Source organism: Scyliorhinus torazame, chromosome 17 (assembly GCF_047496885.1).
Source record: "Scyliorhinus torazame isolate Kashiwa2021f chromosome 17, sScyTor2.1, whole genome shotgun sequence".
Lineage (NCBI taxonomy): Eukaryota > Metazoa > Chordata > Chondrichthyes > Carcharhiniformes > Scyliorhinidae > Scyliorhinus > Scyliorhinus torazame.
This window is the reverse complement of record NC_092723.1, coordinates 127,918,615-127,946,446: the sequence shown is the minus strand read 5'-3', so window position 1 is coordinate 127,946,446 and position 27,832 is coordinate 127,918,615. Positions and strand designations below refer to the sequence as shown.

Below are 27,832 nucleotides of genomic sequence, written 5' to 3'. Positions count from 1 at the left end.
GCACCAGCCTGGATTCCGTGCTTAAGTCTTGGGATGGGACTTGAACCCTTGAGCTTCTACCTCAAGAAGGGACAGTGCTTCAGCCTCGATTTCTCAATATAAAATATCTCACTGGGAGCAGGACCCCGGGCAATGTGGACCCTGTAGCTGAAGTGATTACATCTGTTGGACAGTGCTCTGTGACTGTTACTTATCTGCCTTTGCCTTCCATCAGTAAACCCACTTGTTAACTACTGGGAGCCTCCAGTGTTTGTCTCAGGCCACCAGTAGCGACGAGATAAAAGCTTCGATCGCAGCCGACAGACGTCGTGAATTGAAGGTGTGAAAGAAGGAGGGGTTGAGAAAGGAAAGAAGCTCCAATGAGAGCCAGGAAACATTAAACCGTGAGTGGAAATGCCCATCATCTGTAAACCAGATCCGTTTGACCAAAGGGCTGCGGATGGGAGTCAGTACATTGAACTGCTCCACTATACATGAATAGGATGGGAATAGAGGGATACGGACCCAGGAAGTGTAGAAGATTGTAGTTTAGTCGGGCAGCATGGTCGGCACGGGCTTGGAGGGCCGAAGGGCCTGTTCCTGTGCTGTACATTTCTTTGTTCTATATTTTTTAATGCGAACGAGATCACAGGCGAGGATAAACAATGGGGTATTTCTGACAGATTGCAGGCCCTAAACGTATAATTTATGTTTTCAAAAATATTTTTATTGCTATGTGTGACTTTATGTACAGTTGCATTTTGTGAACGTTATTGTACAGTACATCAGTTCCTTTTGTACCTATTTACATTTTATCACTGTCTGTCTCAACGCGTTATCCTCTTCCCTTCCCGCCCCCACCCCCCCCGGTATCCTCCCTGTTCGCTTGGGGGATGTGCCCCCCTTTACTTATGCTCTCCCCTCCCCCCCCTCCTTGTTTCCTTTGTTCCCCTCAGGTTCCCTCCTCCTTTCCCACCCCCCTCCCTCTGGATTGTGAATTCCTGTCAATCCTCTACTAATTTTTTTAATGTTTTCTTCCTTTCTAGCTATTGTTGGCCTCGAACAGGGCCTGGAACAGGCTGACAAATTGCCCCCATGCTTTACGGAAGCCTTTTTCCGACCCTCGATGGTGTATTTGATCTTCTCCAAATGGAGAAATTCCGGCAGGTCTGCCAGCCAGTCTGCAGCTGTGGGTGGTGCTGCTGATCGCCCGCTGAGCAGGATTCTCCGGCCTGCGATTAGGGAAGCGAAAGCAAGGGCGTTAGCCCTCTTCCCCATGTGTAGCTCTGGCTGCTCGGATACCTCGAAGATTGCCACTTTTGGGCACGGCTCCACCCTCACCCCCACAACCTTGGACATTGCCTCGGAGAAGGCTGTCCAGAACCTAGCAAGCTTGGAGCAGGCCCAAAACAAGTGGGTGTGGTTGCCCGGGCCTCTCTGGCACCGTTCACATTTGTCCTCCTCCTCCGGGAGAATCTGTCCATTCGGGTTCTGGTTAGGTGTACTCTGTGCACCACTTTGAACTGCATGAGGCTGAGCCTTGCGTAGGAGGAGATGGAGTTGGCCCTGCTCAGCGCTTCGCTCCGGAATCCCCAACCAACTTCTGTCCCCAATTCATCCCGCCCATTTCCGTCTGGTCTCGCCTAATGTCAAACGTATAATTTAATTAGGATCCTCATGTCCCTGAAGACACCTGACTCAAGGACCTTTGACCAAATAGTAAAATTGACCAAAGAAAACTTCAACCCAAGGCCCTCGATTAATCTCCAAAGTTAGAACGGTAACTCTGCAACGAGGGACCATTAAGAGTCTATCTCAGCTTTCACAGTCAGGCTTCGCCAGCTTGCTGAGCACTGCGTGTTTGGGACCGCGCTTAGGGACATGTTGCGTGGCCACCTGGATTGTGGGATCCATAACCTTATATCCAGAAGAAGCTTCTGGCTGAAACCACTATAAAGTTGGAAAAAATGATCGAGATAGTTCTGGCGATGGAGTGCACCGAGAAAGACGCCACTGAGCTCCAAAGTGTGACTGAAGGAGAGGTCAATGAATCGTTGGGCAGTATGGCCATGAGTTGCATGGCGGGATCAATAGGCACAGCAGAGAACCACGGGACTGGACCAGAGTTAAAAAGACCAGGGAAAAGACGGGCGTCAGCCCAAGTCAGAGGTGGACTGCCATCATTGAGGGTGAGCCCATCCACTGGAGACCTGTCAGGTTTGGGGGGTTTGTGTGCTTCCGATGCTACCGCAGGGGGCACATTCAAGCAAGTTGCTGTGCGAGGCAAAGCGCGCCAATGCAAAATAAAACAACAACAGCAGCAGCAGTCCACAGCACCACTGAACACAGTGGAGAAGAGCTCTGAAGGAGACCATGCAATGTATCGGTTGAATACAGGCCAATTGAATAAGACCGCCCTGATTGAAATTGACTTGAGGGTAAACAGCAAACCCCTAAAAATGGAAGTTGACATCGGATCTTCAGTGAGTGTAGTGGGAGAGCAGACTTTCCAACATATCCGTGCTGGAACTCAGCCTCTAAGTTTGAACAGCACCACAGACAAGCTTTCTACATACATACACTGGGGAACCTTGACAATCCTTGGAACCATCAACACACCAGTGGCGTACAAAGGGCAGGAGGCTAATCTGCCCCTGGTTGTTCTAGAAGGGCACAGACCCAACCTTTTAAAAAAATAAATTTAGACTACCCTATTATTTTTTTCTAATTAAGGGGCAATTTGGCATTGCCAATCCACCTACCCTGCACATCTTTGGGTTGTGGGGGTGAGACCCACACAGACACGGGGACAGTGTGCAAACTCCACACAGACAGTGACCCGGGCCGGGATCGAATCCGGATCCCCAGCGCTATAGGCAGCAGTGCTAACCACTGCGCCGCTGTGCCGCCTTGACCCAACAGGATGGGGAGAAACTGGGTACAGAAGATTAGGCTCAATTGGCTGGAAATTTTTTAAATATCCAATGGCGTCTTCCAAAATGTCATAAAGCGATGAAGACGTTTTGACGAGGAACTGGGCTGGATCAAAGATGCCAAAGCCAAAATCTATATCAATCCGGACTCGACACCCAAGTTTTCCGGAGCCAGACCAGTGCCATATGCACTGCATCAGAAGGTTGAAGCTGAGTTTAAGAGATTAGAAGAGTTGGGCATAATCAAACTGGTTCAGTCCTCCGAGTGCACAGATCGTTCAATAAGAATTTGCAGGGACTACAAACTAACCAGAAATCAGACTGCCCAGGACGATAGGTACCTGATTCCCAGGATGCAGGACCTCTACACTAAGTTTGCAGGGGGCCTTACCTACTCAAAATTGGATCTTAGTCATGCTTACCTGCAACTAGAATTGGATGAAGAATCTCCGAAGTTTGCCATAATAAATACACCCAAAGGGCTCTTTCAGTACACAAGACTACCTATCACTTCAACCTGCGCTATTTTCCAGACAATCTGCTCCAGGGAATTCCCATGGTAATGGTCAACCTTGACGACATTTAACTCACCGACATCACCCCTGAAGAGCACATGTCCTGCCTAGAGGAAGTATTAAAGAAGTTTTGGGACACAGAGGTCTACCTTAAATGGGAAAAGTGCACTTTCCAGTTCTCAGAAGTGACGTACCTAGGATTTCACCATGGTGTGCAGAAATTCCAACTGTATGTGTTAAGGACGGCAATTTGACATAGTTATGGACCATAAGTCACTACTGGGACTTTAAGAGAAGACAAGTCCACACTGCCCATAGTCTCGGCAAGGGTACAACTTAGGGCCTTGCTGCTAGCGGCCTGCAGTTATCCCTTCAAGCTCTGGCCCAGAACGCAGATTGCCAATACAGATTCATTGAGTCGTCTCCCTCTGCTGAAGAGCATTCCACCACCACCAGAGCCCCAGGATATTGTATTGGCTTTGAACTTCCTAGACACTGTGCCAGTGTCAGCCAGATATATTCATAACTGGACATAGAGAGACCCCCATACTGTCAAAAGGTAAGGAGAATGGTATAGATCTAATGGCACTATGAGAAATCTGAATAACTAAGGCCCTATTTCACGTGTCAGGATGAATTCACCTGTGAGGCTGGTATGATTCTGTGGGGATCACGAGTAGTCATTTCGTCTCCAGACAGGGGACCTCTCCTTCAAGAGCTGCTTAGTGTCCACCCAGGTGTTACGACAGCCTGGGCTAGTGTGCAGTCAATTCCAGCCCCACGGGCTCCAGAGACCCAATACAAGTGAATTAACCAATAATTTGTATAAAATTCCCGAAATCTTTGGCCCTTGGCTGCCCAATAGTTTACAGTCACCAGGTTTGTAAGTTGAAACACAATTATTGTTTATTTATAACAGAAATAAAGACAGAATATGCAGCAATTACAACAGAATACTACAAGCTAACCTACTACCCCCCCCCCCCCTTTTAACCGTCCCACCCTCTACCTACACACACAAGACAAACAAACACAGAAGGGTGGAAAAGGGTAAAATAATAAGAATTAAGATAAAGATGGATGGGTTCTTGCTTTTGATGTTGAATACTTTGCAGTAGGCTACCCTCCCAACACGCTAATTGACCAAAGTCACTGGGTACAGTTGGTGATGGTCTTCTCGCAGGAACATTCATTCAGTACTCACAGGTAGTAGGATTTCCTCTGGAGAGGCACGTTAGCCTTTATTAAACTGGGCCTTCAACTCAAAAGTCTAGTTCTCTCATATGACTCTGGGTCTTGCATCAAACAATGCTTTCAACCCGGGTTTTAAATTCAATCCCTCTGCAGTTTCACTAGAATGACATCCAGCCTTATGGGGAAAGAAAAGAGTTCTTACACTGGACTTTGTAGAGAGAATTCATCAGATCTTTGAGAGATAAAATCAGAGATGCTTCTTCCAGCTTCTGAATTGAAAGCGAAACTCCAATCCAGCCTTACTGGGTGAGAGACATTCCAGAGAAATCAGAACCAATCACCATGGCTATTGGCAAAGCCCAGAATCTCAAGCAGCCCACTGGCTGCCAACCAAGTCAGTCAAATCGTTCTGCAATCTGCTTGTTGAAATTAAAGACTGCTTTCTTCAATTCACAGGACATTGCTTCTCCTTAAGTTAAAGATACAGGTTGTCTTCAAATGTCCATAATGTCCATAAATCATCCATAGGTCAAAACTGTAATAGCAAAAAATAAAAGAAAGGGGAAAACAGGAAGCAAACAGGGTTTGAACAGGAGGATCCTTACACAGGGCTGACAAAGATGAAAATGTTGGTATGCAGCTAGGTCTGGTGGCCGGTATCGATAAAGCCATTGAAGAATTGGTGTAACAGTGCCATCCTTGTCAAACGCTGCAGTTCTTGCCTGTCTGCCATTCTTCACCCTTGGGAATGGCCAGGTCGCCCGTCGACACGGGTCCACAATGGCCAAATAGGCCCTTTTATGGGCAAGATGTTTTTCTTTCCACTGGATGCCCCACTATAAGTGACTATCGGTTCAGGAGGTGGGGACCACAACCTCGGCAGCCATGGTGGCTGCCTTGGGCTGAGTGCTCACTATTCATGGAATTCCAGAACCCATTGAGTCGGACAATGGCACCATTTGTACAGGGGATGATGTCAGGGTTTGCGTGCACCAATAGCATACGAAACACGAGGACGGCCCAGTACCACTCTGCTGAGAGCGCTGTTCAGACCGTCAAGGATACAATGAGAGAGCAATCTGACAAACCACTTCACCAGCGCTTGGCTAATGATTTGTTCCACAACTCAACCCCTCACTCCACCACGAGGGTCACACTCGTTCACCTGCCATTGAGGCAGTGCCTCCCGAGGTGTCACAGGCTGCGGACAATTACATTACCCAGAAGGTTGCTGCGCTGTGGTAGGGCTGCGGAGGTTTGTGAGCACCCAGAAGTCTCTGCACCAATTGATATTTTGATAGACTCACTTTTCCCTATTGTCTCTTATAACATTTGTAACTTCTGTATTTTTCAGGAAGTTGCAATAAGAGATTTCGGGGGGGGGGGGGGCGCATCCCCTTTAAGGGGGTGGGCTCAACAGACTACATGACCGGTTCAGAGCCAATTGCACGGGAGTGCGCGAACCCCAGCCAATAGGGATTTTGCACGAGGCCTTGGGAGCAGGATCCTGGACAGTGTGGACCCTGGAACTGAAGTGATTAGACTTGTTGCACAGTGCTCTGTGTCTGTTACTTATCTGGCATGGCCTTTCATCAATAAACACCTTGTTCCTTACTGGAAGCCTCCAGTGTATGTCTCGAGCCACCACAGAGGGAAATGGGGAACAGTTTCTAAATGTCGATAGCATGTGTGCAAGTCAAACTTTGAGGAGGATATTCTGCAATATTTTGACGTTTGAGAGGCATAGAAGAAAATTCAGACCGGTTAAATTCTTGAGATACTTTGACCAGCATTGCCAACTCGGGCTGAATGTATGCCAGGGAATTTCATCACATGACCTCCTGTCTCCAACTGTCCCACTGCCATTCTCCCATCATTGGCTGTTCTGCAGTGTCCCACCTTCCCATTGCCAATTGGAAAGTGAATAGACTCATTATCAAGACCAGGGAGAGGAATCATGGGCCCCGGTACTTCTCCTGTTTCCGAGACCCTTATTCCTCCCCCTCAATCATGCCTGATATTTTTTCTTCTTTCAAGATTCACCAATCAATTCACAAAATAATCACAGAAAGGTCCAAGTAGTGGCATCTGGTCACAATTATCATCCAATATACATGCAGCATGGGTCATTAATATTGAGAACAGAAACAGTAATATGCGGTGTTAGTTTATTTGCGTCCTATTGATGATCCCACCATGACTGTTAAACAAACCAGAAAGTACAAATGTTACTTTAACAACATTGAGCACTATTGTTAATTTGAAAGGAAAATATCCCATTAGTTATTTAGTGATTTTGGTAACTGCCTCAGCCCTCATTAACATGTCTTGCGCAGGGCACCATATGGAGATGGAGAGTGTAATATTGCATTTCATAGATTATCATAGAATTTACAGGCAGAAGGAGGCCATTCGGCCCATCGAGTCTGCACCGGCTCTTGGAAAGAGCACCCTACCCAAGGTCAACACCTCCACCCTATCCCCATAACCCAGTAACCCCACTGAACACTAAGGGCAATTCTGGACACTAAGGGCAATTTATCATGGCCAATCCACCTAACCTGCACATCTTTGGACTGTGGGAGGAAACCCACGCACACACGCGGAGGATGTGCAGACTCCGCACAGCCAGTGACCCAAGCCGGAATCGAGCCTGGGTCCCTGGAGCTGTGAAGCAATTGTGCTATCCACAATGCTACCGTGCTGCCCATTTGGGAGAAAGATTCATGACTTGCAATCCAGATGAACAGCACAAGATCTTTTCCATTCTGCAGAAGTACAAGAAACCTTTCTGCTGCCTGGGTAGATGATATTATTCAATATAATTATTTCATACAAGCAGTATCTTATCAGTAATCTCATAGGGTAGAAAGATCAAATGACCCCTCAGCAACAAAGTGGAATGATTGAACAACATAGATTTTCACGTTAAATGAGAAGTATTGGAGGCCTTCGGTGTATCTGTGCAACACAACTTTTAAGAGGCCAGAAGACAAAAACTGAATAGTTCACAATTATATGTGTGGTTTTCTTGATCAGCAAACCTGAAGGCTGCTGAATGCTACTTCTCACGATAATACATTTTCGATATCTACTGTGCAACACAACATTATCACGATATTTCAACACCTGAAAAACTTCATAAAAAGCACCAAGGCAGAGTGGGATTATAGGTAAGTAGCCAAAAGGACAAGATTGAAGTCAACATAAAAGGCCCTTGAGAATCATGTGCAGTATCAAACAGGTTACCGATTCGCGATAACCCATTACGCACTCCTGCCCTGACAATCGCACCCCACAAAGTCTGCTCACAGGAACTTTTAATGAGCAACAAAATACACAGAACTCCAGCCATGATACCACCCTCGATTTGTAGGATAATTATGGATGACAAAGGCCACCTAGTCCAGTTTATTTCATCCATCCAGAATTACAAACGAATACACAACCTCCCCTTCAGCCTTCCCCCAACATCTCCCACTGCAACCCCCCAACGTCTCCCCAACACTCCCTATCCCCCCAACCTTCCCCCAACAACCCCCCAACATCTCCCACTGCAACCACCCCTAACACTCCCAATCCCCCCAACCTTCCCCCAACATCTCCCACTGCAACCCCCCCAACCTCTCCCCTAATACTCCCGATCCCTCCAACCTTCCCCCAACAACCCCCCCAACATCTCCCACTTCAACCACCCCCAACACTCCCAATCCCCCCAACCTTCTCCCAATTAACACAACCAACAATCTCCAACCTCCCCCACCTCCTCTCCAACCTCCCCCCACCCCCTCTCCAACCTCTCCCACCCCTTCTCCAACCTCTCCCACCCCCACTCCAACCTCCCCCACCCCCTCTCCAACCTCTCCCACCCCTCTCATACCTCCCCCACCCCCTTTCCAACCTCTCCCACTACCACTCCAACCTCCCCCACCCCCTCTCCAACCTCCCCCACCCCCTCTCCAACCTCTGGCACCCCCACTCCAACCTCTCCCACTCCAACCTCCCCCCACCCCCATTCCAACCTCTCCCACCCCCTCTCCAATCTCTCCCACCCCCTCTCCAATCTCTCCCACCCCCTCTCCAATCTCTCCCACCCCCTCTCCAACCTCCCCCACCCCCACTCCAACCTCCCCCACCCCCTCTCCAACCTCCCCCACCCCCACTCCAACCTCCCCCACCCCCACTCCAACCTCTCGCACCCCCACTCTAACCTCTCGCACCCCCACTCCAACCTCTCCCACCCCTCTCCAACCTCCCCCACACCCTCTCCAACCTCCCCCACACCCTCTCCAACCTCCCCCACACCCTCTCCAACCTCCCCCACCCCAGCTCCAACCTCCCCCACCCCCGCTCCAACCTCCCCCACCCCCTCTCCAACCTCCCCCACCCCCTCTCCAACCTCCCCCACCCCCTCTCCAACCTCTCCCACTCCCACTCCAATCTCCCCCACCCCAACCTCTCGCACCCCCACTCCAACCTCTCGCACCCCCTCTCCAACCTCCCCCACCCCCTCTCCAACCTCCCCCACCCCCTCTCCAACCTCCCCCACCCCCTCTCCAACCTCCCCCACCCCCTCTCCAACCTCCCCCACCCCCTCTCCAACCTCCCCCACCCCCTCTCCAACATCCCCACCCCCTCTCCAACCTCCCCCACCCCCTCTCCAACATCCCCACCCCCTCTCCAACTTCCTTCACTTTGCGTGGGCTTTTCACTAACAAAAATCGGAACGTCGAAGCTGTCCGAAGGTGGGAAGCATAAATGTCTTCTTGAGCCAACCTGCAGCTTCTGCTCAGTCTGGACGATGATAAACCCAGTTTCATACACGGATCCCATATTCCAACCCCCAGCCCACCTCACCCCAACCCAGACCCCAGTGTTTGGCATTGTCTGCAACCCCCTCTCCCGGGCCCTGCTCATTACTACTTGATTAGCTCATTCTTGACCAGTCAAATATCACTCATTTTTTAACTAATAAACAGATTAAAAGATAATGAAAAGTGATTTTTTTAACAAAAGAATGATCCCAATGGTTTCTTTCCTCTTGTTGTTAACTCGCAGTACTGTTCTGGAGATTAATCTTTCATACCTGCAGACTCAGGCCATTTCTGGAGTGTTGGCAAAATCTAATCCAGATGCTGATTGTGGTACAAGAGCAAATTGGTGTTCATTGTCGCTTGGGAATTGGTATCTGTAATTCACCCACGCCCCCCACCCCCCCAACTCCACACCGGATTTGCAAGCCACTCTTGATCTCTTTAATTCTACACACATGAAATTTGGCCTGTACTTGAATGTTCATAGAATCATAGAATTTACAGTGCAGAAGGAGGCCATTCGGCCCATCGAGTCTGCACCGGCCCCTGGAAGGAGCACCCTACCTAAGCCCACAACTTAGGTAACCCCGTAACCCCGTATTCAAGTAACCCTACCTAACCTTGGTTGCCCAATCAAAACTTATATCATCTTTTGACAAAGGGTCTTGCAGACTCGAAACGTTAAATCCCTTCTCTCTCTACAGATGCTGTCAGGCCTGCTGGGATTGTCCAGTATTTTCGGTTTTTGTTTCATATCAAACCACACCCTGTTAGCCGAATATTCCAACTCCCATATACGTTGCTGGAGAGATTCTGGAAAATATTGAACACTTCCCAAATCTTCACAGCCCAGCTCTCTCAAAAAGTCACCATTGACGAGGAGATTCAACTGCACCACCTCTTTCTACAAGCAAAGTGTTTGGCATCAAAGAGATCCACAACGCGGCAAAAGTCATAGTGTACAAAGCAGTTGAAGCCACCCCACTCCTGTAGCTGGACTGGGTACCTGGGACACACAAGAGCTCTCGAGGAACTCCATCAGCAATGCCTCTGCCACATCCTCTGCTGTTTGAACAAACACTAGTGTCTTTCTTAAAGCCAGCTCCACAAGCATTCAGGTAAAGCTCCTGCAAAAATCTACATCGATGTACTGGGCACTGTGTCCAGATATGTGAAAAACATCTCCCCTTTCATCTCCTGTTTTCTCAATTCTCAAATGCTCAACTCTCTCGGGGAGGACAAAGAAAACAGCCTCGGGAGACTGTCTATGTCAAGTCTGCACCTTCTCCCCATGTCTGGGTGGGTTTCCTCCGGGTGCTCTGGTTTCCTCCCACAGTCCAAAGATGTGCAGGTTAGGTGGATTGGCCATGCTAAATTGCCCCTTCATGTCCAAAAGATTAGGTGGGATTACAGGGCGAGGGTGGAGGCGTGGGTTTAAGTGGGGGGCTGTTTCCAAGGGCTGGTGCAGACTCGGTGGGCCGAATGGCTTCCTTCTGCACTGTAGGGATTCTATGAAAACGCTTCAGAGGTACTCTGAAGTCCGCCTTGAAGAATGGCGGCATTGACGTGAATGACTGGGAGTAGCTTGTTACTAATCATTCAGAATGGCGATAGCTTGTCCATCAAGGTGCATCGCACTGAGTCTAATACCTTAATGATGAGGTAGAGCAGCGGCAGAGATGGCCTTGGTAGTTCTGTAGGTAATAATAATAATCTTTATTGTCACAAGTAAGCTGACATTAACACTGCAATGGAGTTACTGTGAAAAGCCCCTAGCCGCCACACCCCGGCGCCTGTTCGGGTACACAGAGGGAGAATTCAGAATGTCCAAATTCCCTAACAGCACGTCTTTCGGGACTTGTGGGAGGAAACCGGAACACCCGGAGGAAACCCACGCAGACACGGGGAGAACATGCAGACTCCGCCCAGACAGTGACCCGGTCGGGGAATCGAACCTGGGACCCTGGTGCGGTGAAGCCACAGTGCTAACCACTGTGCTACCGTATGCCCACGTACCTCAAGCACAAATTACATAACAGTACCTCAAGCACAGATTTGGTGTTCTCGACTTTGGTGTCCTCTAATCAAGAGGATTTCTTGATTAATAAGGGGGTCAGGGATTATGGGAGAAGGCAGGAGAATGGGATGAGGAACATATCAGCCATGATAGAATGGCGGAGCAGACGCGATGGGTCGAATGGCATAACTCTGTTCCTGTATCTTATGGTCTAATGGCAAGAAAACAAAGCCAATCTGCACTCTGAATCCCACTACCTTGTTTTCAAAATTAATTTTGGGGATGTGGGCGTTACTGGCTAGGCCAGCATTTATTGCTCATCCTTAGTTTCCCTTCAGTAGGTGGTGGTGAGCAGCCTTCTTGAACTGCTGAAGCCCCTGTGATGTAGGTACACTCACAGTGTTGTAAGGAGGAACAGGGTGGGGAGTTCCAGGATCTTGCCCCAGCGACAGTAAAGGAACGGCAATATATTTCTAAGTCAGGATAGTGAGTGACTTGGAGGGGAACCTCCAGGTGGTGGGGTTCCCAGGTATTTGCTGCACATGTCCTTTTAGATGGTAGTGGTCATGGGTTTGGAAGGTGCTGCCTAAGGGACCTTGGTGAGTTACTGCAGTGCATCTTGTAGATGGTACACACGGCTGTCACTGTGGGTCAGTGGTGGAGGGAATTAATATTTGTGGAAGGGATAGCAATTAAATGTGTTGCTTTGTACTGGTTGATGTCCAATCTCTTGAGTGTTGTTGGGGGAGGGGGTGGGGAGAGAGATAGTCATTGCCTGGAACTTGTGTGGTGTGAATGTTACTTGCCACTTGTCAGCCCAAGCCTGGGTATCGACCAGGTCTTGCCACATTTGGACATGCACTGCTTCATTATCTGAGGAATCGCGAATGATACTGAACATTGCGCAGTTATCTGGAAACATCCCCACTTCTGACCTTATGATGGAAGGGAGGTCATAGATGAAGCAGCTGAAGATGGTTGGGCCGAGGACACTACCCTGAGGAACTCCTGCACAGATGTCCTGGAACTGAGATGATTGACCTCTAACCACCATAACTATCTTCCTTTGTGCCAGTTATGACTGTGGGTCCTCCTGCCTCATGTGACCAAAGATATTGGCGGGATTCTCCGTTCCCGAGACTAGGTGTTGACACCGGGGCAGGACTTCCACGACACAAAACTGCCGCTGCACCTGGATCGATACAGCAACTGTGGAGGGGCTACCACCGACACCACGTGGAACACAATCGATTCCAATGAGAAACGCATTGCTGTGTGTGCACAAACTGGCTGCCATGTTCCTGGCAGTACGACAGTCATTACAACTTAAAAGTACTTCATTGGCTATAAAGTGCTTTGGGATGTCCTGAGGTTGTGAAAGGTGCTATAGAAACTGTGTCATTCTTTTTCTTTCTATTCCCAGTACGAATTGGGAATGGCCAGCTGGACCAGGAGCCCTGGTTAACTATTTTATCTGGCTGTAGTTCAGTTCCACGCGCCTTCTGTACTGGGCCACGGTGGGAAGTGAGCAATGATTTACTTTTGAAAAAGTGCCAACATAGCTAAACCAAATGGGCCACTTGGCTCCTCCGTTTAGTACCTGCCAGGAGTTGTGAGATTGTGGTTTCAGCCTGAATCTCCAAACGCTCCCTGTGGGAACACATCTCTGGACATGTTCTGTTGGCAGATTGGAGATTGAGAACTTGCTGTGCTGAGGATTGTGGATGTGAATTCCACACCCTATCACTCTGAATATTTACCCTCACAGCCTCCAGGGGGTGCAATTAGTTACCCTGACAATGGAAATCGTCATGTAACAATCACATTACACTTCTACTATCGGGCAGCATGGTGGCACAGGTGGTTAGCACTGCTGCCTCACAGCATCAGAGACCCAGGTCCGATTCCGGCCTCAGGTGACTGTTTGCACGTTCCCCGTGTCTGCCTGAGTTTCCTCCAAGTGCTCTGGTTTCCTCCCACACTCCAAAGATGTGTAGGTTAGGTGAGGTTACAGGGATAGGGCGGGGGTGTAGGCCTAGGTAAGGTGCTCTTTCAGAGGGTCGGTGCAGACTTGATGGGCTGAATGGCCTCCTTCTGCACTGTAGTGATTCTATGGATACATGAGAGCCTGTTACCACTGTGGTCAATGCGCTGCTGAGTGTTTTAAAAGAAAGAACTTGCAGTCTTACAAAGGCACATCGTGTCTCCCAGAAATAGTTCAGAAGTGCTTCAAGTATCATTGAATATTTTCAAGCAAAGTGACTTTATTTTCCCAGACTGAATCATTTAAAACAGGAGTTTCTCAGATACAACAACCACATGACCACAAACTCTGTTCCTTATCTGTCGCTTCCAGCCCTCACCCTGGTCACTGTCTCAGATTGAACCAGACTGATACCAACCTTGGCATCCTATTTCAGCTCAGCTCCATAGCCTCTCCATTACAGGGACCTTACACCTGCCCCTGTCGCATCACCCGTCTTACCCGCTGCTTCTGTCCATCATATGTTGAAACCCTTATCGATGACTTCCAGACTCAACTACTCCAATATCCCCCTGACCGGTCTCATCCCCACCCTCTTGAAACATGAATCAAACCAAAGTTTTGCTGGCCGTACGCTCATTGGCTGAAATCCAGTTGATCCACCACCCCTGTGCGCACTAATCTATACTGGCTCCCAGTTCACTCAAGTTTATATTTCTCATCCTTAATTTCAAATCCCTCCGGGTCCTCATTCCTCCCTATCTCTGTAACCTCTTCTAGCTCTGCAACCTTCAAGTGACGTTGCATCCCTCGAACCCTGGTGCATTCCTCCAATTCTTTTGTCCCACCATGATCTCAACCACCTGGTTCCTAACATCTGGAATTCCTCCTCTAAAGCGGTCCACTTTCCTCACCACCTTGGTACCAGCTTTAAATCCAGCTTTTCGTCACCAATATTGAAACATTTTCACAGGCTATGAAGGATGGGCAATAAATATTTGCCTTGCCAGTGACATCCATGTCCTGTGAATGGATTAAAAATAAACCCGCCTTCTTTAGCACAGTGTCAGTTTTTTTTTGTTCCCTGATTATCTTCCTCTGAAGCACCTTTGGGACATTCTGCTATTTTGAAAGGTGTCAGGAACTGGAAGCTGTTAAACTGGCTGCTGCTTACCAGGATTGTGGGAGGGAGTTCTTCAGATTGGTTTCAGCACTCTACTGATTGGACAGACAGAGGAAATGGAAATCATTCAAGGTCCCCTGTACCTGATGACTATCCACCGAGCCCCTTGCTGGAGGGGATACCTGTCGGATGAGGCTCCAGAGCAATGAAGTTCCTCCCGCACCCCACCCATTCCCCACCTACAGCTTCTGCAGCTACATTGCTCCCAACAGGCCACTTTGATGGAGGTTCTGGGGAGGGGTCTAGGGGAGGTGGTGGTGCAGCTTAAGGCTTCCTTGGAGTTATGCCCCAAAAGGAGCTCATTGGGATCAGGCCACGTTCTGGATATCTGCTATTCCCTGTGGAATTCAGCTCATTCCTCCTGACCAGCACTGCCATCCCCCACCCCACCCCCTGACATCTACCCCGAGTTCACCTTCAGTTCACAGGCAGCCTCTCCCAGTCAAGGGCGAGTAGCTTAAACTTTATAATAATTTGACAATGCAGTTCGCAAAGGCCAAGAAAGAAGTCCACTTCAAAGGCATGATGCAGAGGTTCGATTTTTCCACCCAAGTTGGGAAGATGTCAAATCAAAATAGGGAATAGCAGTAACTCCTCAGTGACTGGCAGTGAGGGGCAATTCTGAGGGATACACAGTTAAGGGAGGCAAGGGGAGGCAGGAGTCAAAGTCGGAACCAGCAGAGACGGAGCAAGTAAAGGGTTAACCTTTCGGCCCATCGGGATTATAAATAGCTCGGTAAAAACAAGGTGTAGAACATTTGTGTGTGAAAAGACTCTTGAAGTCCCCACCGCCGGATATTGTTTGTTGCTTTGTGGAATTGGGGGTGGGGGTGGATGTTTGTTAGAGAAAGCGTCTGCCCTTTTAAGGAGTATAATCTCCCTTTGGTTGAAAACAAAGGTGAGAGGCACACGGAGAGGATTCTGCTGCTTACCGTTCAGCCGGACCTCGAACTGCCTCCTTTTGCGGTCGTGGTCCACTTTGATGGGACAGTTATTCTCGTCTTGCACCGGGATCGCGTTGGACTCGGCCATCTCCGCTCGGAGCCAGTGTTTTCCTCCCTCTCTCTCAGTGCTTCATGTTCACCGATTGCTTCGGGAAACTGACATAAACATTGCCACAGGAAATCAGCTGTGAAACCACGTGCGGCACCGGGAGCCAATCCCCCTGCCGCAAACTGCTTCTGATACATTCCACGCCTACCTTTTACATAGCTGGGGTGATCGCTTCACAAACACACACTTGCACACACAGTTAAACACACTTACACACACACACATACAGTCAGACACACTTACACACACAGTTTTTAAAAATAAATTTAGAGTACCCAATTATTTTCTTTTTCCAATTAAGGGGCAATTTAGCGTGGCCAATCCACCTAACCTACACTTCTTTGGGTTGTGGGGGTGAAACCCACACAGACATGGGGAGAATGTGCAAACTCCAGACGGACAGTGACCCACGGCCGGGATTCGAACCCGGTCCTCGGCGCCCCAGTGCTAACCACTGTGCCACATGCCGCCTCTACTTACACACACAGTTAAACACACTTACACACACATATAGTCAGACACACTTACACACACAGTTAAACACACTTACACACATAGTCAGACACACACAATCTAACACACACATACACACACAGATAGTCAGACACACTTACACACACAGTTAAACACACTTACACACATACAGTCAGACATACACACACAGTTAAACACGCTTACATACAGTCAGGCACACTTGCACACACAGTTAAACACACACACATAGTCAGACACACTTACACACACAGTTAACACACTTACACACACACACACACAGTCAGACACACTTACACACACACAGTTTTTAAAAAATAAATTTAGAGTACCCGATTATTTTCTTTTTCCAATTAAGGGGCACTTTTGCGTGGCCAATCCACCTAACCTGCACATCTTTGGGTTGTGCGGGTGAAACCCACGCAAACACAGGGAGAATGTGCAAACTCCACACGGACAGTGACCCAGGGCCGGGATTCGAACCCAGGTCCTCGGCGCTGCAGTCCCAGTGCTAACCACTGCGCCACATGCCGCCTCTACTTACACACACAGTTAAACACACTTACACACACATATAGTAAGAAACACTTACACACATAGTTAAACACACTTACACACACACATAGTCAGACACACTTACACACACAGTTAAACACACTTGCACACATACAGTCAGACACACTTACACACAAAGTTACACACACATACACACACAGATAGTCAGACACACTTACACAGTTAAATACACTTACACGCACATACAGTCAGACATACACACAGTTAAACACACTTACACACAGTCAGGCACACTTACACACACAGTTAAATGCACTTACACACACATAGTCAGACACACTTACACACATAGTCAGACACACTTACACACATAGTCAGACACACTTACACACACAGTTAAACATACTTACGCACACACATACAGTAAGACACACTTACACACACAGTTAAGCACACTTATACACACATAGTCAAGTCAGACACACTTACACACAGTTAAACACACACATACAGTCAGACACACGCATGTAGTTAAACACACTTCCACACACATACAGTCAGACACACTTACAAGCATGGTAAAACACACTTACACACAAAGATACAGTCAGACACACACACATAGTTAAACACACTTACATGCACACATACAGTCAGACACATTTACACATACAGTTAAACACACTTACACACAAATACAGTCAGATACACTTACACACATAGTTAAACACATTTACACACACACATTCAGTCAGACACACTTACACACATGGTAAACACACACACACATGCAGTCTGACACATTTACACAAATAGTTAAACACACTTACACACACAGTCAAACACACTTAGACACATAGTTAAACACACACACACACGGGCAGCACGGTGGTACAGTGTGTTAGCCCTGCTGCCTCACGGCGCCGAGGTCCCAGGTTCGATCCCGGCTCTGGGTCACTGTCCATGTGGAGTTTGCACAATCTCCCCGTGTTTGCGTGGGATCCGCCCCATCAACCCAAAAATGTGCAGGCTCGGTGGATTGGCCGTGCTCAATTTCCCCTTAATTAGAAAAAAATAATTGGGTACTCTAAATTTTTTTTTAAAAACACACACACACATACAGTCAGGCACACTTACACGCATAGTTAAACACACGTGCACACACATACAGTTAAACACACACATAGTCAGACACACACATACATAAAATTAGACACACTAACACACATATAGTTAGACACACACATACAGTTAAATACACTTACACACACATATATAGTTAGACACACTTACACACAAATACAGACAGACACACGTGCACACACATAAAGTTGGACACATTTACGCACACATAGATGCTGGAATCTGAAACCAACAAGAAAATGCTGGAAAATCTCAGCAGCTCTGGCAGCATCTTTAGGGAGAGAAAAGAGCTATTTTCTCTCCCTACAGATACTGCCAGACCTGCTGAGATTTTCCAGCAGTTTCTCTTTGCTTACACACACATAGTTAGACACTCATATAATTAGACACACACATATAGTCAGACACACTCACACAAACATACAGTTAGACACCACACACATAGTTAGTGTAAGGTTTTCGGGCAATTCGGCCCTTTTTGGACTGCCCAAGAATAAAACCCAGAGACTGTAAACTGGACACTTTTCAGCCAAAGGAACGTAACCAAATTTCCCAGCAGGCTTGGTCCGCTGAGCTGAGTAGGGGCATAGGTATTTACAAACCCCCCCCCAGGAGCTACAAGGAAGAAGGAGCCAGACAACTAGATAAGATTAAACACAGAGACAAAGGGGCATGGTAATACTGTAAGGGGCCTGCCTGCAAGCAGGACAATGGGATGGTCATAGCCCCATGCAGATGTAAATGACTTTGCCTCCACCAGAGCAGAATCCAATCAACACCCCATCAACATAGCAGCGATCTCCGGAGCAGATGGAAGACTTTGAAAATCTTCACAAGGGAGCTCAACCTCGTTATCTCAAAAAGCAGACTGGAGGCGGACCTAGGGGAGGTACTCCCATCTTGACAGGTCTGACCGGCTCAAAGGGGGCAGGACCAGCGGGAACTTTAAACCTTATGGATTCAATGCAAAAGGGCTGGCCAAACACAGGAAAAAGCCAGGTAAAACGGATATAAAAGGGGCTGTGTTTCGATTGAGGGGCTCTTGGCTTGACCTCTCCACCTTTGACTTGACCTCCTGCAGCCTGTGACCGTAAGTACCCTGCAGCAGCTTGCAAAACTCCCTTGACTTTGATAGTGGTTGAGGCTTTGGGGAAGGGGACTTGATTTGTGTTTTGTGCCATTGCTAAACTTGTGTAACAATAAGATTTTACGTTGTGTCCGTTATAGTACTTCTTGAATAGACTTAATGTGGAGATGCCGGCGTTGGACTGGGGTGAGCACAGTACGAAGTCTTACATCACCAGGTTAAAGTCCAACAGGTTTGTTTCGATGTCACTAGCTTTCGGAGCGCTGCTCCTTCCTCAGGTGAATGCAGAGGTCTGTTCCAGAAACACATATATAGACAAATTCAAAGATACCAAACAATGCTAGGAATGCGAGCATTAGCAGGTGATTAAATCTTTACAGATCCAGAGATGGGGTAACCCCAGGTTAAAGAGGTGTGAATTGTATCAAGCCAGGACAGTTGGTAGGATTTTGCAGGCCAGATGGTGGGGGATGAATGTAATGCGACATGAATCGACCTCTCAACCTCAAACGAACCATTGTTTGCAGCAAACTACCCAGTCTTCAGAACAGTGACCACGACACCACACAACCCTGTCATGGCAATCTCTGCAAGACGTGCCAGATCATTGACATGGATACCACTATTACACGTGAGAACACCACCCACCAGGTACGCGGTACATACTCGTGCGACTCGGCCAACGTTGTCTACCTCATACGCTGCAGGAAAGGATGTCCCGAAGCGTGGTACATTGGCGAGACCATGCAGACGCTGCGACAACGAATGAACGGACATCGCGCAACAATCACCAGGCAGGAATGTTCCCTTCCAGTCGGGGAACACTTCAGCAGTCAAGGGCATTCAGCCTCTGATCTCCGGGTAAGCGTTCTCCAAGGCGGCCTTCAGGACCCGCGACAACGCAGAATCGCCGAGCAGAAACTTATAGCCAAGTTCCGCACACATGAGTGCGGCCTCAACCGGGACCTGGGATTCATGTCGCATTACATTCATCCCCCACCATCTGGCCTGCAAAATCCTACCAACTGTCCTGGCTTGATACAATTCACACCTCTTTAACCTGGGGTTACCCCATCTCTGGATCTGTAAAGATTTAATCACCTGCTAATGCTCGCATTCCTAGCATTGTTTGGCATCTTTGAATTTGTCTATATATGTGTTTCTGGAACAGACCTCTGCATTCACCTGAGGAAGGAGCAGCGCTCCGAAAGCTAGTGACATCGAAACAAACCTGTTGGACTTTAACCTGGTGCTGAATAGACTTAGTTTGTATTAGAGTTTAAGATTTTATTATAATTTCTTCTGTTTGATGATTTTGACCTGGGTTTTGCAATAAACCTCGATTTGCTGATAATTGGAGTCGTTTCAATTCTTCAATCTCTCACCAGCGATCTCTGACCAAGTCATTGTTAAGATATTCCTCACCTTAATTCCGGGGTCGAGAATCTAGGGTCATCTTGAACGATTCGAACCCGTTCACTCAGGACAGGCTGCTGGTTAGGTAATAAACAGCAGTGTCCTATTCTCTCTCTTGGGAAAGCTACTCCAGCGAAGTAGGAACCGGGTGGGTGTTGTACCACCGGCAAGAGAGAGAATCACCTGGGCATTGGTGGGGGTCTGGATATCTGTGTGATATAAGCCTCAGGCTTCCGGTTAGGGATAAACGGCAGGCTTGATTCAGTGCTCTCTCCCGTGGAGGTGTCCCAGTGCGGCATCCCCTGGCCTCTGAAGTTTCAGTGCCAGCTGGAGAGAGACACACACAGATACTCAAACCCCAGATATCAGCCCTGTAGTGGAGTAGCAGAGATGGAACCCTCTACATTAGACACACACAGTTAGACATACACACACAGACACACACACATACAGTTAGGTACACACATATAGTTAGACACACAGACATACAGTTAGACACACTTACACACACACATACAGTTAGACACACATACAGTTAGATACACACATAGTTGGGAACATATACAGTTGGACACACATACACAGTTAGATACACACATACAGTTAGACACACACATACAGCTAGACACACACTCATACAGTTGGGCACACACATATAGTTAGAAACACACACACACAGACACACTCATACAGTTAGACAAACTTACACACACATACAGTTAGACACACATACCATTAGACACACACAGTTAGACTCACTCATACAGTTGGACACATTTACACACACATGCAGTTAGATACACACAATTAGACACATACACGGTTAGACTCACTCATACAGTTAGACACGCTTACACACACACATACAGTTAGACACACATACACACATACTGTTAGACACACGTATACACACTTACAGTTAAGACACACAGTTAGATACATACAAACAATTGGGAACACACATACAGTTAGACACACATATACAGTTATACACACACATTCTGTTAGACACACACACATACAGTTAGACACACTTAGAACATAGAACATTACAGCACAGTACAGGCCCTTCGGCCCGCGATGTTGCACTGACCGGTGAAACCACTCTAAAGCCCATCTATACTATTCCCTTATCGTCCATATGTCTATCCAATGACCATTTGAATGCCCTTAGTGTTGGCGAGTCCACTACTGTTGCAGGCAGGGCATTCCACGCCCTTACTACTCTCTGAGTAAAGAACCTACTTCTGACATCTGTCTTATATCTATCTCCCCTCAATTTAAAGCTATGTCCCCTCGTGCTGGACATCACCATCCGAGGAAAAAGGTTCTCACTGTCCACCCTATCCAATCCTCTGATCATCTTGTATGCCTCAATTAAGTCACCTCTTAACCTTCTTCTCTCTAACGAAAACAGCCTCAAGTCCCTCAGCCTTTCCACATAAGATCTTCCCTCCATACCAGGAAACAATCTGGTAACTCTCCTCTGCACCCTTTCCAATGCTTCCACATCCTTCCTATAATGCGGCGACCAGAATTGCACGCAATACTCCAAATGCGGCCACACCAGAGTTTTGTACAGCTGCAACTTGACCTCATGGCTCCGAAACAGCTAGCCAATTTCTGATCCAAACTGCTAAATCACCCTGAATCCCATGCCTCCGTATCTTCTGCAGTAGCCTACCGTGAGGAACCTTATCAAACGCTTTACTGAAATCCATATACACCACATCAACTGCTTTACCCTCATCCACCTGTTTGGTCACCTTCTCAAAGAACTCAATAAGGTTTGTGAGGCACGACCTACCCTTCACAAGACCATGTTGGCTATCTCTAATCAAATTATTCCTTTACAGATGATTATACATCCTATCTCTTATAAACCTTTCCAAGATTTTGCCCACAACAGAAGTAAGGCTCACTGGTCTATAGTTACCGGGGTTGTCTCTACTCCCCTTTTTGAACAAGGGGACAACATTTGCTATCCTCCAGTCTTCTGGCACTATTCCTGTAGACAAAGATGACTTAAAGATCAAAGCCAAAGGCTTAACAATTTCCTCCCTAGCTTCCCAGAGAATGCTAGGATAAATCCCATCCGGCCCAGGGGACTTATCTATTTTCACACTTTCCAGAAATGCTAACACCTCCTCCTTATGAACCTCAAGCCCTTCTAGTCTAGTAGCCTGAATCTCAGTATTCTCCTCGACAACATTGACTTTTTCCTGTGTGTAAACTGATGAAAAATATTCATTTAGCACATCTCCTATCTCCTCGGATTCCAAGCACAACTTCCCACTACTGTCCTTGACTGGCCCTACTCTTACCCTAGTCATTCGTTTATTCCTGACATATCTATAGAAAGCTTTAGGGTTATCCTTGATCCTACTTGCCAAAGACTTCTCATGTCCCCTCCTGGCAACTTATACAGTTAGACATACTTAGATACACATACAGTAAGACACATGCATACAGTAAGACACATGCATACAGTTAGACACACACATGCAGTCAGACACACGTATGCAGTCAGACATACATACAGTTAGAGACACAGATAGACACACACAAATACAGTTAGACACACACATACAGTTAGAAACACACACACAGTTAGACACACTTACACACACATACAGTTAGGCACACACATACAGTTAGGCACACAGTTAGACACACATACAGTTAGGCACACTAATACAGTTAGACACGCTTACACACACACATACAGTTAGACACACAGAGTTAGACACGCATATACAGTTAGACACACGCACATACAGTTAGGCACACACAGACACATACAATTAGACACACGCACATACAGTTAGACACACGCACACTGTTAGACACACTCATACAGTTAGACACACTGATACACACATATAGTTAGACAAACACATACAGTTAGACACACATACACATATAGTTGGGCACAGACATACAGTTAGATACAACATACAGTTAGACACACTTACACACATATTCTTTCTCACACTCGTACAGTTCAACACACACACATAGTCAGACAACTTACACACACACACACACAGACAAATCCTGGATATTGCAGGATACACTGGCGTCAAACAGTTTGCGATGCAACCGGTCGCTCCTGTAGGCGAAATCGGGATCTCGCCATAGTGTGGCGAGACGTCAATTATCACCACTTAAGCCCTATTCCATACAATTAACGGGAGCCACCCCAGGGATTTTCACAGTAATTTCATTGCAGTGTTAATTGAAATCTACTTGTGACAATAATAAAGATTATTATTATATCCGGGCGGTCATTCAGCGGTCTCTCCAGCAAGTGCTCACGCTGGCGCCGATTAGTACTCCTTTTGTAAAATGTGAACCTGGTGGAAGAGCTTCTGCGGGGAGCCGAGGAAGTGAGTAGCCATCTTTGCTCACAGGCATAGAGTCTGGGGGTGCTAGGCCTGCTGCCCCTGTGCACGGTGGGACACACACACACACACACACCCTCGGATGAGGGTGCGGGACCCTCCGTAGGGGTTGGCTGCCATAGGAGAGTGGGGGAAGGCGCTGGTGGGGTAACCGCTCGCAGAACCACCAAGCTAACCCCTGGATTATGTGTACCCATTCCGGGGCAACCCTCGACCCTGCCTGTCTGCCCCACCGACACCCATAACCCCCACCAACTGCTGAGGCCTCTGGGTGTGTGGCTGAAGCTATTGTTAATAGTTAATTGACAATTGTGGTTAAATGAGCACTTCACACAAATCCAAGTGGATTCCCGTGGGTGGGTGAGCCATGTAGCATGTGGGAGTCATTGCCGAGCATCCCAATCACACCTTGATGCCTGGACACTGTCCATGAACACTGCAGGAGGCAAAACCACACACACGGCAGTCAACATCCAAACACCCAGGGGATGGGACAGAGCTCCGGGGACATGTCCACAACCAGAGGGTGGGTGAGTACCACGTGTAGGGGAAGTTGCCTGGAGAGATGGGCCAAGGGTCCGGGATCAGCACGCATTGCGGAAGAAAGTGTCAGACACGTCATACTGGTTGTGCACAAAGGTGTTTAATGTGTAATACAATTCACCACTCTCCTGATGGTGCCACCCCCACCTTCTCAACACCCACACCCCAGTCCCACCCCTCACCATCCCCCTCACCCCCTACCTACCTGGCCACCCCCTCCACCTGTGCCCTCAGTGATCCTCGATGTGTTTGGCCTTCCTAGCTCGACCACTATATCTAGGTGTGTCCCCAGGATGCACATCAAAGGTGGAGGCAACCCGCTGCTTACCTCATCCCATGGCCTTCAATGGCCCTGGATGGCGTCCTCTGGGGCCGGAGGGCCCCGGCTCACTTGTCGGTGGCACATGCACAGCCATGCCACCCTGTCCCATGCACTGACTGCAAGACACAGCCGCCTCAGAGGGGTGAAACCCGGGGAGCTAGTGCCCACCGTCGCTACTCCTTGGGGCGGGTCCGCATTGGAAATCCCGGTCGGTGCCCATAGGACCCTGGAGTTCACTTTGGGATGGAGGGGTAGCTGGTTCGAGCCCCGGCTGCCCTTGCATCATCTGGCTCTGCCGGCCCTGGCGGCTCCCATGGTCCGCACCATAGTGTCGACGCCCTCAATGATGCTCCTCAGTGATTGGGCCATATTTGCAGGTGGGCAATTGAACACATGCTCTGCAGCACCTAGGCAATGCCCACCTGCGACTGGGACAAGCTCCGCAGTGCACCAGGCATGCCCACCTGAGAGCGCGACATGGCCCGCAGAGAGGCAGACATACTGCCGAGACCGTCAGCCATGGCCGTCACCGACTGCATAATGCCTTAGACACCTTCAATAATGGTATCAAAGTCGTGTACCAGGCTCTCCTCTGCAGTCGCCACCCTAGCAGTGTTGGCTTTGGTGCCACGCAATGCCAGCGATATCTCCTGCGCCCGTAGCCTCTGGGACTCCTCCAAACGGCTATGGATCTGCTGGAGCAATGCTGACATATCCCTCTGAATGTCCCGGCTGCTCCCTATTGTCTCCATCAGCTCCTTGTAGGCATCGGGGCAGCACTCCCCAAATGAGCATACCCCCCTATGAAGGCATCCCAATGTTTAGGACCCCTCCCCTTTCAGTCTACCTCCTTTCAAATCTCCACCTTCACCCTCTTTACCCTTCATAACCACCCTCATACCCCGCGTCACCCTCCCATCCTTAATACCTCCCCCTTCACCCCCCCTTTCACGAACATGACCCTCTTTAGGCTACGCCCCTTGGCAGTGGCAATCTGGCACCTTGGCACTTCCTGAGACACCCCTGCAGTGCCAGGTAGGGTACCAGGTTGGCACTGTCAGGGTGCCTGGTTGGCACTGCCCAAGTGCCATGGGCACTGCCCTGCCCTGTCCCTGACCACCTGTGGGCTCCGATGGTCTCTGAGCCGCACCCCCCACATCATATCTGGTCTCCTTTTTTGGAAATCAGTACTAATTCTCGTTGGTGTGAGGCCTGGCCAGCGGGGTTGGTAACTACCAGGAGCTGGGAGACTGTGGCCTCAAATGGGCTGTGCTTATTTAAATGGCTCATTTAAATATGATTATCTGCATCTCGCCCAGTGTGGGAATGATCCAGATCATGCCGGGAATAGCAGATCGGGTGTAACATGCTTGGCTCACCGCCTGGCGCGAAGCCCATTTTTGGCCTCTCCCACCATGTACCCAGTGCTGGGTGCAATGTGGTGGGAGAATCATGCCCAGCATCTCTAAATAGAATTGCTGATTTAAAGTTATTCCAGTCCTATTCTGCTTAATATCTAAAGTAATGGATTTTAACTCCCAATTTTAAATTCTGCTCTAATTTTATTAATAACTCATTTCTCAATTTCCACAGTACCACCCCATCAACATGCATTCCTGAAGATGCTTCTTGGTTCCAATAAAACAGTGTGGGATCTGCCTTTAATTCAACACAACTCACTTTCAGCAAAACAGATCTTGCTGAAACTGGAAGCATCATTCGGGCCACGGATACATTTGTTTAGTTTCCATGGGCGGGATACTCCGATCACTCGCCCGGTCGGAGAATCGCCGGGCGGCGGCGTGAATCTGGCCCCCGCCGGCTGCCGAATTCTCCAGCGTCGGGGATTTGGCAGGGGCGGGAATCGCGCCACGCGGTCAGCGGCCGCTGGTAGCGACCCCCACCCCGGTGATTCTCCGGCCCGCGATGGGCCGGAGTGGCCGTCCGTTTACGGCCAGTCCCGCCGATGTAAATTAGAGTAGGCACTTACATGCGGGACCTGGCTGCGCGGGCGGCCTCCGGGGTCCTCGGGTGGGCGCGGGGGGATCTGGCCCGCGATCGGGGCCCACCGATCCGGGTGCGGGCCTGTGCCGTGGGGGCACTTTATTCCTCCACATCGGCTGGTGTAAAAGTCCGTGATGGCCGACGCGGAGATGAACCCCTCCTGCGCATACGCTGGGATGACGCCAGCACACGCTGGCGATCCCGCGCATGCGCCAACTCGCACCAGCCGGCGGAGGCCCTTCGCTGCTGGTTGGCGTGGCGCCAAGCCCCTTCCGCGCCGGGCGGCGGGGCGCAAACCACTCTGGCGCCGGCCTAGCCCCTGAAGGTGCGGAGGACTCCGCACCTTTGGAGCAGCCCGACGCCGGAGTGGTTCATGCCATTCCTCGGCACCGGGACCGCCCGCCTCGCCAGGTAGGGGAGAATCCCACCCCATATATTTCCTTTTGCACTTGCTGCCCCCTTGGGTGGTTTCAGAAAAAGTATCACCTGGCAGAATTGTGACTTTTATGGCAATTGATCTACATTCCTATGAATATGTGGCTGAAAGAACAAAAAAGATTTTGAAAATTACTTTTCCAGCAGTCAGAATGTCAACATCTGTATCACTCAGTAGCCCTCTGGTGGGGAATCTCGCCTTAGCTCGTCAAGTCCCATCTGCAAGGACCATTTCAGTCCAAATCCAGCATTGTGACAAAGATGGTTCACCCTCACCTGGTACCTCAGAATCCAAACCCTCTCCAACTATCTTTGTTTTATCTTTCTTATTAATTTATCCTCAAGATTATTAACAACCACCAAAATTTTACAACCATGAGGACTTCTGCTACTTGTTCTTTAACAATATTGTTCTGTGGCTTTTATTTCATTGTGTAATCTGTTCAAGCTTTTCCTTGCACTTCTATGTCTAGGAGTACGCCACACGCCGTCAGGATGAATCAGGACGTAACCTGAGGCCCTCCGCCGATGCTCCGCCCCTGATGGGCCGTGTTCCCAATGGCGTCGGTCACTCATGGTATTTATTTCCGTGAACTCGGCGTGTTGGCTGCGGATTAAGTCCAGCGCCACCATAGTCAGGGGGGAGCTGATTCGCAGGCAGGGGGGGGCTTTGGCGGGGGCAGGGGGCACTGGTGGGGGGTGGTCCGGGGGTGGCGAGCCTGGCCAAAGGGGGTTACTATTTGGCAGGCCGGGTCCGTGCGCGGCTGGCGCCATGTTGCATGACGCGGCCACTGCAGG

The 27,832-nt window shown here is 48.8% G+C and overlaps 1 protein-coding gene across 1 annotated transcript in view; it reads right to left on the bottom strand.

Annotated features, from left to right (window-relative positions):
* LOC140394131 (protein NATD1-like) overlaps positions 1–15,754 on the bottom strand; it is a 46,910-nt gene extending 31,156 nt beyond the window's left edge. Inside the window, exon 1 of the mRNA XM_072481009.1 lies at positions 15,552–15,754. Coding sequence (XP_072337110.1) covers positions 15,552–15,651 — 100 coding nt within the window. The 5' untranslated portion in view covers positions 15,652–15,754. The remainder of the gene's footprint in view (positions 1–15,551) is intronic.
* Between the last annotated feature and the right edge of the window lie 12,078 nt (positions 15,755–27,832).